The sequence below is a fragment of the Lagenorhynchus albirostris genome, chromosome 5 (assembly GCF_949774975.1).
Source record: "Lagenorhynchus albirostris chromosome 5, mLagAlb1.1, whole genome shotgun sequence".
Taxonomy (NCBI): Eukaryota; Metazoa; Chordata; class Mammalia; order Artiodactyla; family Delphinidae; genus Lagenorhynchus; species Lagenorhynchus albirostris.
The window spans coordinates 60,776,195-60,789,387 of NC_083099.1; the positions used below are offsets into that span (position 1 = coordinate 60,776,195).

Sequence of the window (13,193 nt, forward strand, 5' to 3'; positions counted from 1 at the left end):
CTCTCCAGCCTTGCTAACTTAATGCTAATGTGGACAAAGCTTAAATGGCTAATTCTACCTAGAAAGGAAGGTTTGAAGAGATATCTCCTCTCCATTCTTTTGACCCCTTTGCTGGCTAAGGTGTTTTTCTTAGCTTGTATGGTAAAAAAAATACCCAGAAAGAGATTGCTAGGTATTTCTTTCCTTTGGTTTATTTTTTTCAGCCAAAGTATAAGACCTTACTTAGATGACTAGCAATTAAGGAATTTTTGTGGTTTATTTCCTGATCTAACTGCTTACTACTGAAGAAAGCAATTCTGACAAGCTTGTGTTAACCTGGATCTTACCAAAACTGTAGAGCCAGAAACATTTTTGAAGGATTTACATAGAAAAGTCAGGCTGGAATTTTAACAATAAGTGTTTCTTAAGGTCGTTTTTCCTAGATCACATGGACTTAATTTTTTCCCCTTGGATACTGATTTTGTAGAAAATAAACCATTTTTTTATGCATTAACTTCATATTTCAATAACATTGCAGACCCACAGCTCTACTAGAAGGAAGGTGAATAATCGAATCAATGCTGGTAATTCCACTTACGGTAATACTTTGAATTAATAAAACCCTTTACTTATAAAGATCTCAACATTTGTTTTTATGAATTTGATCTCATTGCTCTGTAAGCATTAGTTGAATATGAAGTTAAAGTTTATTTTTCAAAGCATTATTATAATGAAGAAAATAACTTTTAAAGATCTATTTTCTAGGAGGAGAGACTGAGAGATGTCACATGCAGTGTTAAGATACACAGCTGCCTCTTTCCTGATTATCCTTATTGCTGGGTAGTGCTAGTGTCAAGCGTGGCATGAACCAGCAGTTCGAGAATGCCCCAAGGACCAGATATTTTCATGTCTCTCTCTGCCGTGGGTTTGTTGGCTTCATCCTAAGAGGCTTTGCTTATTGTAGCAATATGACTGCTGGCACCTCCTAGGGCTGTTTGCTTCCTGGCTGGCCCAGCAGAGGAGTGTGACTGTTTTTGCTCCAGTCTTCCCTGCAGAAGTCCTGAGGTTCTCTCTGATTGCCTTGGCTGAATCATGGCTTAGGGAGACCCGGGGACCATGTCTATTGGCTGGGAGAACACAGGGTGATCACTGGCCTAGTTAAGCTCCCTGTTTGGGGTCCTGGGGCAGAATCCACTTCACCCAAAGCACATGGTCCAAGATAGGGGGGAGGAGACGTTCCCCTGGAGCAAAATTGGAGCGGCTGCCAGGTAGAAAGCCTCCAACCGAAATACAGAAATGTCCATGAGACTGATCATCAATTCACATAGCCACGCTTTGGGAAACGTTGTTGAAGGTGGAAGAAGGCTGGAAGTGGGTTGGTGGGTGAGAGCGTGGAGGTACTGGGCGTTTTTGAGCTGGAATGTGACAGAGTTAAAACAGCAGTTTAGGCATTTAATAATAACGATAATGATAATATCTTGCATGACTAGTTCTTTATATCTTCCAAAGTGCTTTCGCTTAACAGAGCCCTTTGGATCTATCCTCCTGTGAAGTAGGAGGAGTAGGCACTGTACCTATTTTGCAGATTAAATTGGGGTGCAGAGAAATTACAGCTAATGACAGAGCTAGTATGATAATTCAGGTCTCTTAACTTTTGGTATATTTCTTTTTTCACTATTATCATTTATAATATAAACTATTATCAGATCAACTTCATCAAAGAAGATTGCTCAGTTTTTGAAGGTTTTCCTAATTCATTCACAGAGTGTTTATTTAATGCCGGCTATGTGCTAGGCATCATGTTAGGTGTTGGGAACGCAAGGAATTTATTAAGAAGTAATAACAAATAAGCCACGATTTTGAGTCATTAGCTAAATGAAAGCACAGAGTGACACAATACTAATCTAGTCTTGACAGAGGAGGAGGGGCTGTCAGCAAAGGTTCAGTGAGTATATAATGTCTCCGCTAAAACCTTAAAGACAAGTAGGAGTAAGCTAGATCAAAGGATAGGAGACCAAGAGTTGGGAGGGAGAAAAGCTTTCCAACAGGAGGGACAGCATGCACAAAGGTCCTGAGGTGAGCGCGTGGCATGTAGAAAAACTGCAGGGTTGAATGTGGCTGGAGCTCTAAGTGCCAGAGGTCTGCGTTGTGGAGATGGATGAGGCTGGGGAGACTGGCTGTGGGCACACCTTGAAGTATCCTGATGCTTTGGGTTTTATCCTGAGGGCTTTATGCGGGGATATGGAAAGGTTTCAGAACGGTCATTCAGCTTATAGAGTGGAAAGTGGATGGGAGCAGGAGGGAGGAAGGGGAGGAAGAAATGGGACAGGAAGCCCATTATGCCTGTTTCAGTCACTGAGAAGTGAGGTGATGATGGCCTGAATTAAAAGCGTTAGCGGAAAGAAGAAATAAGCGTTTGGATTTGCATGATATTAAAATCGCAAACTTACATAGCAGTGTTTTGCCCCAGAGAAATAATAACCACTGATAATTATTAATTTTATCTCTTCATTCAAGTTTCACTTCAAAAAACTTCCACTGGACCTGCTTCACTCAGCAAGAATTTATTGAGAACCTATTACAAGTCAGATGTTCTAACATTGTCCAGATGTTAACATTCTGTCAGTTTAAATTGCTTAAAATACACATTTTCGTCTCTTAGATATACCAGTCAGTCTGTTTCCATCCTGTTTTACTTCATATGGAGTTATTCTGAACTCATGTTATTTTGAGTGTAAGTGAAAAGGTTTTCAAATACAGGTGTGGGATAACTTGTTTTTTAGCACCTTTTCCTAGCCAAAAAAAAAAAAACCACCTTGTTTATTTTTCTGATTGTATCTGGGAAAAACGTGAAGAAGTACATTGAACATATCACTTTACTGACTTCTATAACTGTGTAAAATCGCTACCGAAATCACTCCTAGTGCATTCTGTGGGGCTTGCTCAGAGTTCAAAATTAGGACAATTCAATATTCCCGCAGATGCAAATGAGGAAAGGTATTTAGCTCCTGCGGGGAATGAAAGGATTTGGGCAAACATGCAGTATGTGTTTACTAATTAATTCAGCTAAATTTTGATGAAGTCTGATGCTTAAAAACATTCTATTTATTTATGGAATTAAAAGTCTGCACACTCCTTCATTATCAGCAGACTGGGTATATTCTTCACCCAGGTATCAGCTTTTCTAGTAATCTCTAGGCTGTTACAGCGCTTTACGACTCTGGCTGATAAAGGCAATTCTAATCTATTGCTCACGTGAATTATCAGTAATATTAAATGAATATATTGGAGGTATTTACATGTGTCATTCATAGTTGCTGTATTCTAAAGAAATGATTATAATTGTTCTTATTAGTTATCATATTTCATGCTTCTGCAGTGAAATTTTTTTTTCTTGGTTTTGTTTTGGGAATATCTTAATGAGGAAAAAGGCTTACAGTATTTTGAAATGTTCACAAGGCACTGAATAGCACGTTCTAATTCATTAGTCATATTTTATGGGAAAATTCTTTTGTGTTGCTTTATTTTTTTTCTGAGCACATGTAAACCAGATGAAGAAGGAAAAATGGGGCAGCCCGTCAATCTTCTTTAACTGATAGCTAGCAAAGAGATTATAATACAGAATGAAAACCAGAATACCTCTGAGATTTGAAAAAGTTTGCATTTCTTTGCATTTGCTCTTAGTTCTGTTAGGGACTGAAATACGAAAACGTGAAGCATAACTTTTGTTGAATTAGAATCCTGACTCATTGTAAGCCTGTAGGATAACCTGTTTTTTATAGTACCCTTTCCTTAAACTGAAAACATTTCCCTCTACCCTACATTGAATAAAAACTTACATTCCTAATATGTGGATTACCACCTGCCTGCTATAGATACCTGATTAAGTTTCAGAGTTGATTCAAAATTCAAAACTTTGCTAAGAGGATAAAAGCTGCCAGATGTCCATTTGAATTGACTTATATAGAATAATGTCTGTTATTTCGTGCAATGGGCGAACAAGGTGTTTCCAAAAATGGATTGTTTGCAAGAAGGTGGAATTCAAGTTTTTAAATCATTTTCACTCTGAATACGCCTCTTCATCATCCAAGGTTCAACTCAACATTGAGTTTTCTGGAAATTCTTCCCTGATCTCTGTGCCAGTCCCGGTCAGAGTTTATGCTCTCTTTTTCATATGGCCACCCCATTTCGTATTATAAGCATCGTTTTACTCATTTGTCCTTATCAGCACTGCCCCACTCCCCTCCCCCAACTGTAAACTCACTGAGGGTTGGGACTGCCATCCTCATCTTTGTACTTTCAATGCCTTAACTAACTCTGTGTCTCATACATAGTAGGTAGAGAAGCCATCTGAAAATAGACCATACATTTCCCTACCTTTTAAAATAAAGTGTACCAAAAATAATAATAATAAAAATATCGATCACTTAGACTTGTCACTATGAGCCACAAAGGTTTTTAAACCCTCTGAATATGTGTCTGTTGGTCTCCTTGTACATGGCCGAGCTGCCTAGGGTTTGTGTGCCCTTTAACAGGCTCCTGGGAGGAGGTGGGTTCTCGGTGTCAGATTCTGGAGCTATTGCAGAATCCTGTGGGATCCTCTGAGCTGACTCCTAACATCAGGGGTCTGCTCCTCAGTGCTTTAATTGACCTTCATCTCTGTGCTGTCTCAGTATATTAATAGTGATGCTGTCAGCTAGAGATGCCTGGGGCAATCCCCCGTCCCACATTACTTGTAGTGGGCCTTCCAAACATTTCCACAATGGGTCAATGTTGTGGCTGGACCGGCCCTTGTGGTTCTTATTACGATTGCAGGAAGTACTTCAGCAAAATCCATCAGAAAATTTTGAGGAACGAGATTTATTACTCACAGATCCTGGAGAGTACCAGGCACACCCAAGGGCCACACAGCTAGGTTGTGGGTAGAGAGAGAGAGATATCAGCTCTGGGGCTCTGCCTTTGTGGCCCGAGGGTGGCGTGTCTAGGGTTTCACAGTTCACTCTTTATTGGATAATTTAAAGCATAAGAGTGGAAATTAGGGTGCAGGAAGGGAGAAGAGTGGTCACTCAAGCCGTCCATTATCTAGATTACCCAGAGCTTCTGAAAGAGGCACCTTCATGGGTGGGGACAGCCTAATTCCTTATCTGGTAGTTTTGCTAGTAGCTGGCACTTGTGCTACACTCTGCCACTTCCAATGGACCCCATCTCTTTTCTCTTCTCGTTTCCTTTTAGTTTAGGCAACAGTTGGCTCTTAGACCGAATGCCCTGGTTTTCAGAGCTATCACCATCCTTTTCTCCCAATATGTAAGCCAACTGCTCCCAACACTTCTTATGGCATCTTTTTGGCTAGTTACATTACTGCTTGTTTTTCTACTGTTCAATTACTTTTTTCCTTCTTTCTCTCTACTGACAGAAAAGTCTTAAGTTAAAAGACAAACAAAAAAGAAAAACCATAGACTCAATTTCATTTTAAATGCTCAAGCTGAATGTTTAATGTTTACAGAAAACCGCTTTCTAGAAGATAGGCGTGCTACTCTGATTCTCATGTCAAATGATTCCTTAAAATTTAATTTTTTGTCTAAGGGAAAAATACAATTCAACTTTGCAAAGAGAAAAATAGAATGTTGTAAAGGTACCAAATTCATTGCAAGTAATTCTACAGATTTTTTACTTTAAATCATCCTAGGATGAGATCTTTGTCCATTTCCTTTAAATTCTTCCAAGACTCTCAATACCCTTTATTTTAGTTTCTCATGCCTCTTACATTAGAACATGCTTCTGATAGTTAACACAGATATTTCCTATTTTTGCCTCTTCTTAACTGCACAATTTGCAGTGAAAAATGAAGATTCTTCACTTACTACCAATTATAGTTCCTCACTTCAAAAACGTGGTGACTCCTGTAGTTTACTATTCTTTGAGCCAAAAAACTCATTAGTTTTTTAACCTTCACTTTTGGGACTTACATACAAACCTGCTATTTTCCCTTTTAATTGTTGCTCCTTTCCAAGATGCCCGTTAGAGGAGCCTTTCTTAAAATAAGATTCTTGGACCACTTGCATCAGAATCGACTTATTCAGTATTTACTGAAAAAGAGAATTGCCACAAAATGACACTTCATGTATTCATTTATCCAGTATCTCACTTTGTATAAAAATAAAAGTAACATCAACAATAAGGTGAGTATTCTATTAATAATTAACTTTAGACTGTGGTCCACTCAGCTCCTGATTTTCCCCCCCTTACCTGTTCAAAGTCAGTCTGTTTCACTATGAGTTGTTGTATTGCGAAGGCCCTACAGAGGTCAAGTAATACTTCTCAGTTACTTTTGAGGAATTCTCCTGCTTTTCAAATCTCAGTTTGGATTCTCTTTGTTCCCCGTACTCTCTCTGGATAGATGCATCTAGTCTCGTGGATTTATATAGGTTGATGGCTTCCAAATTTATAACTCTGGCCTGGCCTCTCCTTTGGATTCAGATCTGTAATCCAGTTATCTACTTGTCTTCTCCATTTGAACATCTAATGGGCATCTCACATTCATCATGACTGAAATTTAATTTTTGATTTCCATCCCAACATCCAAAACCCATACTTCTTCAAGTCTTCCCCATCCCAGTGAGTGGAATTACATTCATTCATTCTCTCAGCCAGAAGCCTAAGAGTCATTTCAGATTCTTCTCTTTCTCTCTTCCATTATATCTAGTCCATCAGCAAGTCCTGTTGGTACAACCTCCAATATGAGAGTGTGAAAGAAACGATGTTGAAAATTTTCCATGACCTAAAATGACAATGAGAGGACTCAGTTTTGGACGATCGCTAAAACAGCATGTTAGCCTTTCATCTCTTGTTTGAAAGTGCCTCCTTAAGTCTGATGAGCTTTATTCTCTTACAGAGTCTCCTCTCTTCAAATTGGCTGAGTGTTCCTACAGTCTCTGAGCTGGGCCCTCTGCCAATCTAGCCCCAAACTAAAGCATAACCCAGTCATAACTGTTTTCACTATTTGATATCCCTGTGAATCTGTGGGTACAAGTTATCTACAGAATCGCCTCTAAGGCATTTCTTGATCTTGTCTTCTGATTTACAGGTTGGACATATTTTGGACATGTTTAGTCATATTTTTACTGCCTGAGTAGCAAGGAAATTTGTTAACTTGGATATCAGGAGGGATGTGAAAGCCCCTTCTTCTTAGTTCATTATTATCAGCCATGCTTATGTAGGTAGTTGAATATATTATGCCCAGAATTTAGTATATGCATTAAATATGATAGAGTTCACCAGGAAATGTAAAAATAGAACAAAATACAACACTTTACTTGCAGATTGGAGGTGAGGTGATTGGTATGTTAATTAAAGGTGACCCCAGCACTCTTAATATTAACCTCCTGATTTTCTCCAGTGTTTCAGGTAGGAAAAAAAAATTATTCTTCAATATTCCTAAGAATGAGATTGGATAAAGGACACAAATGAAGTCCAGACCAAGTACAAAAACATGAGCTCCTTCTCCTGGCTGCTCAACTAAGTCTGGGGATGAGATAACTATCTCAGCCATTCCATCGCTCAGACTTCAAATTATAGTAATTATGACAATTTGTACCAATAGCCATGAGGTGGGATTTTTGAGGTGGTTAAAAATAACATCTGTAAAATCCAATAAAAATTACATTTTGCTAATTTTCTGATAAGATACTGTTTTAACTATACTGTGTCTTCTGCCACTGCCAGTTTTCAATTAGAGCATTCCTTTAAAAAAATTTTTTTTAACCCATTTTGTCTCCTGGATCCAATTCCATCCTCAGCAACGCATTTGTTTTAATGCTCCTAATTAATTGTTTTGTATGAATTTTGCCTTTCAAGCCGATGCTAATCTTCGAGACTTTATTAACTTGCTGATTGCTAAATCTTGATACAAAAGCAATAGTTGTACTCAATCTGTTCTTTCTGGCTTAGAAAACAGAGTTCCCATACAGGCCCGCTCAGCCAAGTCAGTGCAGAAAAGGACAACTATGACATGAATAATGGGGCTACTAAAAGAAGTTGGGTCTGCAGTTCTGTCCAGCTTGGAAATTGCTAGCTCACCGTAGGGACACAGTCATTGGTGATAGCTCACAGAGTTCCCCTAAGTGCGTTTTAACAGTGCCCCACGTGTCTTCCAATGCTGTGTTTCCTTAAACCCCTTTCATTTTGGTTCATTTCTGATGAAACAAATTACATATTTTCATGTTTTTACTGCAGAGGTAATGAAATTGATGTTCAGAGCGCTCAAGTGGTCTACCCAAGCTCTCTCAGGTGGTGAATGAGGACCAAAGGCAGGGCGAGCACGAGGGCCTTTGATTCTCCTTCCATCGCTCTTTCAATCAAATCATGTAGCCTCTAAGCCAGTACAACTGTGTGTGGGTAGGACCACCCCTGGCTCCTCAGGAATCCTTCTCTTTTATTTTTGCCCTTCTGTCTTCTCCTTTTTCCCTCTAAACAAATAAAGTCTCCCTTGATCCAGGAGCCCCCTCCAGCCACCGCCTCATCTCTTTCCTTTCCTTTCCCTCAAATCTATAACTTTTTTTTTCCGGTACACGGGCCTCTCACTGTTGTGGCCTCTCCCGTTGCGGAGCACAGGCTCCGGACGCGCAGGCTCAGCGGCCATGGCTCACGGGCCCAGCCGCTCCGCTGCATGTGGGATCCTCCCGGACCGGGGCACGAACCCGTGTCCCCTGCATCGGCAGGCAGACTCTCAACCACTGCACCACCTGGGAAGTCCTCTAGCAGTATTTTTTGACCTCCAAGACTGGAGGTTTTCTTGGCGAGCATGCATGGTCCTAGTGTACATGTAATATTTTATGTGATACTTCTCTGGTTGATCTTTATCTATGAAGACATTTTCTTACTTTGCCATTATTGACTAGTTTCAAACACAAGCTTGTTTAAAAAAATTAACATTCAGGGATTCAACGTTTGATCCATTTTCTCACATTTGCAAGAAATAATCTCTTCCTTGCTGGGTAAAACATTGATTTGTTGCATTATCATCTAATTCCTCAGCAATGCTTTTCTGTCAACTAGTCCATTCCCCTAATTATCTCAAACTTTCTTGTTGGAAACAGACTAGACATTTCCAGTTTATTTTGGTTTAGGTCAAACATTTTCTTTAGAGTTTTGGGGTTTTTTTTCCCACTTATGCTTTTGCTCACTCTTCTTAGAGCTTGAAGACTCAGACATGCTTATAAATCAGCCCTTCCTGAACATTTGAATGACTTGTTAGGAAACCCGGCTCTGTCTGTATCTGGAACATGAATAAATATGGCATGGACAGTTCTGGGAATCTTAGGAACCACCACAGAGACCTAAATTATCCTTTCCTATCAATCATAAAGAGATCTGGAAAAAAATAGCCATCTTCAGTTATTATCTTGATGACCTGTCACACAGAGATTCGATTTCAGGAGGAACAGTGGACAAGGCTCATGCTTTTCAACCTCATTCAAGCCATGGCTCACCTGATCTTATAGAAGCAGAGCTGACTGGATGGAAGGAGACAGTGAAGGGCAGCGGGAAGAGTGCTGAGACTTTCACTGTGTTTTCCCTACATCTACCTGGGAGATCCAGACTTAAGGTCTCAGAGCTGTGAGGGCAGGGCCGTGTCTGTATTGCTTACCATCATGACAGCTTCACTTGGTGAACCTCAATGGTGAGAGTGGTTTTAGACGAATGTTTTTGCTCCAATTGCTTTGAGTTGCAAAGTAAATGGGAATTGAAAAGTGAAGATAAGTGTGGCCTTTTCTTTCAAGAAGTTTGGTTGAGTAAGCATGGAGTGATGGCTAGAGGAACTGTGGAATCAGATGAAGTGGGCGTTTTAGCAGGGGCTGGGGTTGGCAGCATCTGAAACATGTTTATAAAAATAGCAAATAGGTGGCGGAGAGTTTGAAGATAAGGAGACAGTACTGATAGATTGAGATCCAGGAGGAACGACGTAGGACATACACACACTTTCCCACACACCTCAACAGACATATGAGTCTCTTTCCTACATGACGTAAGAGCATCAGACTCTGGAATCTTTTGACCCTCATAGGAAATTCTTTTCTCTTGCTTTTATTTCTCAAAACTTCCCTGTATAAAATTCTTAATTCTGGAAAAATGAAAGTAAAGAAAAAGAGAGTTCCATTAAAAGCACCAAACAATAGATATATGCACATATAAAACACATATGAATTATTTATGAATATATATGTGATTTATATATACATATACATTATATATAATATATTATACATATAAAATATATATCTATAGGCATGAATCTCTATGGGCAGAGATACATACTAAAATATGATGTGTGTGAATTTTTAAAAAAATAACCTAGGTTGGGAGAGATTGAAAAGAGTATAGATGAAACAAGATTGACCATGAGTCCTCTCTACTTCTGTATACACTTGAAATTTTATGTAATAAAAAATATTTTATAAAGCACTGAAGAGTTTAGTTTTTAAGATACGCATATTTTCCTGAAGAAAGTGAAATGTGTTAGGTGGTAAGACCTTGGCCAGGCTACAGCAATAGTTGACTGGGTGTCTTAATGTCTTTGGTGAAAATTGCATCAGGAGACTTTTTAAAAACTTCTCAATCTCTTTAATTTTTATGATCTGATAGGCAACAAATAAGTGAACTAATTTTCTTAATTGACAGTTTTAAAAATTATTACTAACGCTGAACATCTCTCATATGCTTACTGGCTATTTATATTTCTTCTTCTGTCATTTGCTCTTTTATATTCTCTGCCAATTGTATTAGTTTCCTGTGGCTGCTGAAACAAATTACCACAAACTTGTTGGTTTAGAACAGAAATTTATTTTGTCACCTTCTGGAGACCAGAAGTTAAAATCAGTATCGCTGGACAGAAATCGAGGTGTCAGCAGGGCGGCACTCCCTCTGGGGACTCTAAGGGTAAATGCATTCCTTGTCTCTTCAGCTTCTGATGGCACAAGCTGGGTCATTCCAACTTTCAAAACTAGCATCTTCAAATAGCTCTCTGCTCCGTCTTCACGTTATCTTCTCCTCTCTGTGTGTAAAATTCCTCTGCCTTCCTTCTGTAAGGCTACATATGAGCACATCTAGGGTCCACTCAGATAATCCTGAATAATCTCCCCATTTCAATATCCTTAATTTTTTTTTCTCTTTCAGCCATCTTTTTATTTACAGTTTGTGTTTAATGCAAATCAATTCCATAACAAGAGAAGTTACTATGAATCAAAGCATAAATACACAAACACAGCATACAATCCAAAATAGATGTACAGCATTCAGGCATGAAACAAAAGAGAATGTTCATTCACACACACAGTAGCTTGAGATCTGTTGGATATGGTTGTTCCAGTGTAGATTTCTAGAGATGGAAAAAAAATGACTGGTTATCAAGACTGCTGTGGCCATATTAGATTTCGGAACATCTAAGCATCAGTGTGTGACCATGCGAACAAAAGACTTTAGGGAGTGTCTATTTTTAAAAAGGTTTCTGTGCATCAAGGCAGTTGTGAAAAGATTTACTTTCCAAAATCAAGCCCATTTTAGGCTTAGGACCAGGTTCTAACTATCTAAAAATATTGAATGATAACATAAAGTGTTCCAAATGTGGCTATTCTGATTCAGTTTAAAAAGAAGTATTTACAGAAAAGAGTATAAAAGTTTTTCTGAATTTAGTGTAAGCAAGCTTCCAGTCTTCCCTTGCCAAATATATTTGATTTATAGTTTAGCTCCTTCACGTATTTGCCTTTTTAATTTCAAGATTTGTCAATCTTACCTTCAAAACAGATCATTTTTTAAACTGTAAAAAGTATTCGACATATGCAGAAATAAAAAGCATTTTGAATTAGTTGAGATCAATGTAATTCTACTCTTTGTTATCTGTTTAGCTAAATGAATCTACTGCTCTTTTTGAATAAGAATAGTTGATAAATATATAAGCAAAATGTACTCATTATGATTGGATTTGGGGTAGATTCCAATCCATCATTGCCCTGGTACATATCAATGACTATATAAAAATTCAAATGCAATGTCAAACCCAAACCCCAAGGGAAAGAAAGAGTTCAGCTCCCAAGAGAACAGCGATAGCTTAACATAAAATTTTCTCTAGAATATATCAGCATTAAATTAGTACTGCTGAAACAACACATTGAGGATTTACAGTAACACCTGGAAGTTCCTTCTAATGTACATATAAATAGAATCACAGAAGCTTTGTTTTACCTCATTGTTTTATGGCCTTATAAATTTAATGAACAAATGAAAACTGAATCTCTGTTCCACATCCCATTCTTTATCTCTAGGTAAGATAAAATCTATTCTCACTTTCAAGGTAGAGTTTTATGTGTCCATACTTCTTAAGCCACATTTAAGGAAATCATCTCTTAACTAATTTTGGTTGTTGTCTCTCTTCATCTTGTACAGGAAACTTCAGCAGATTTAATATTGGCATTCGTCATCTAGTCAAACCCTTCACATGCTCTTCAAACCAATCAAATTTGGGATCCTCAACAGTTTCTGTCAATAAAATAAGGTGTGGAACTAGCAGATTCATTCAATGAAGACCTGTTTTTTTTTTTCCCTTGTCACACTGGATGTTTGCATGCCATCTGAATTGGGTTTAGAGGATGGGAAGTATAGATGTTTCTTGGCCTGAGTCTCTTAACAGTAGAGATGTAGAAGGGAGAGCGAGATCACCAAGAGACTGGCTGTTGACTGCAGAGTACCGTCACTTGCCTTGGTGGTGGCATTCGCTGGATTGGGGGCAGCTGAGGTATGCTGGGAGGAATTACTTGAAGGCGTTACAACAGTTGTTTGATTTGAATAAATCTGCGTAGGTAAGAGCAGTGCCAGAAGCAGCAGCCCCAGTCCAAGCCTGGCCACCATCGCTTTGCCCATGTCCGCTCCGTCGGTGCGCAGCACGTCTCACTGGATGCGGGGTACGTGAAGGATAGCTGGCTCCGGGCGGGCGCAGGCAAGGTGGGCAATATCCTTAATTTTTATTCTTGTCTTCTAAGAGCTCCCTGCCCAACATTCCTGCTGCAAATAAATATTCACAAATTCCAGAGATTAGGCTGTGGATATCTTTTGGAGGGCCATTTTTCTGTCTATCACACTCATTCTTTATTGCTTTTTTCTTTTAAAAAAATGGATTACATTGGAATAATTTTAGATTTAGGAAACGGTGCAGAAGTAGTACA

General features: G+C 38.8%; 1 protein-coding gene across 1 annotated transcript; it reads right to left on the minus strand.

The window, feature by feature from the left end:
- Positions 1–12,654: 12,654 nt before the first annotated feature.
- LOC132520504 (signal transducer CD24-like) lies at positions 12,655–12,910 on the minus strand. Its single transcript, XM_060149250.1, has one exon. It carries the CDS (start codon positions 12,889–12,891, stop codon positions 12,655–12,657), a length of 237 nt encoding a protein of 78 aa, XP_060005233.1. The 5' UTR covers positions 12,892–12,910.
- Positions 12,911–13,193: the final 283 nt, after the last annotated feature.

Excerpts from the sequence above, each read along its gene's own strand:
- LOC132520504 (XM_060149250.1), bottom strand. The coding sequence starts at position 12,891 with ATGGGCAAAGCGATGGTGGCCAGGCTTGGACTGGGGCTGCTGCTTCTG.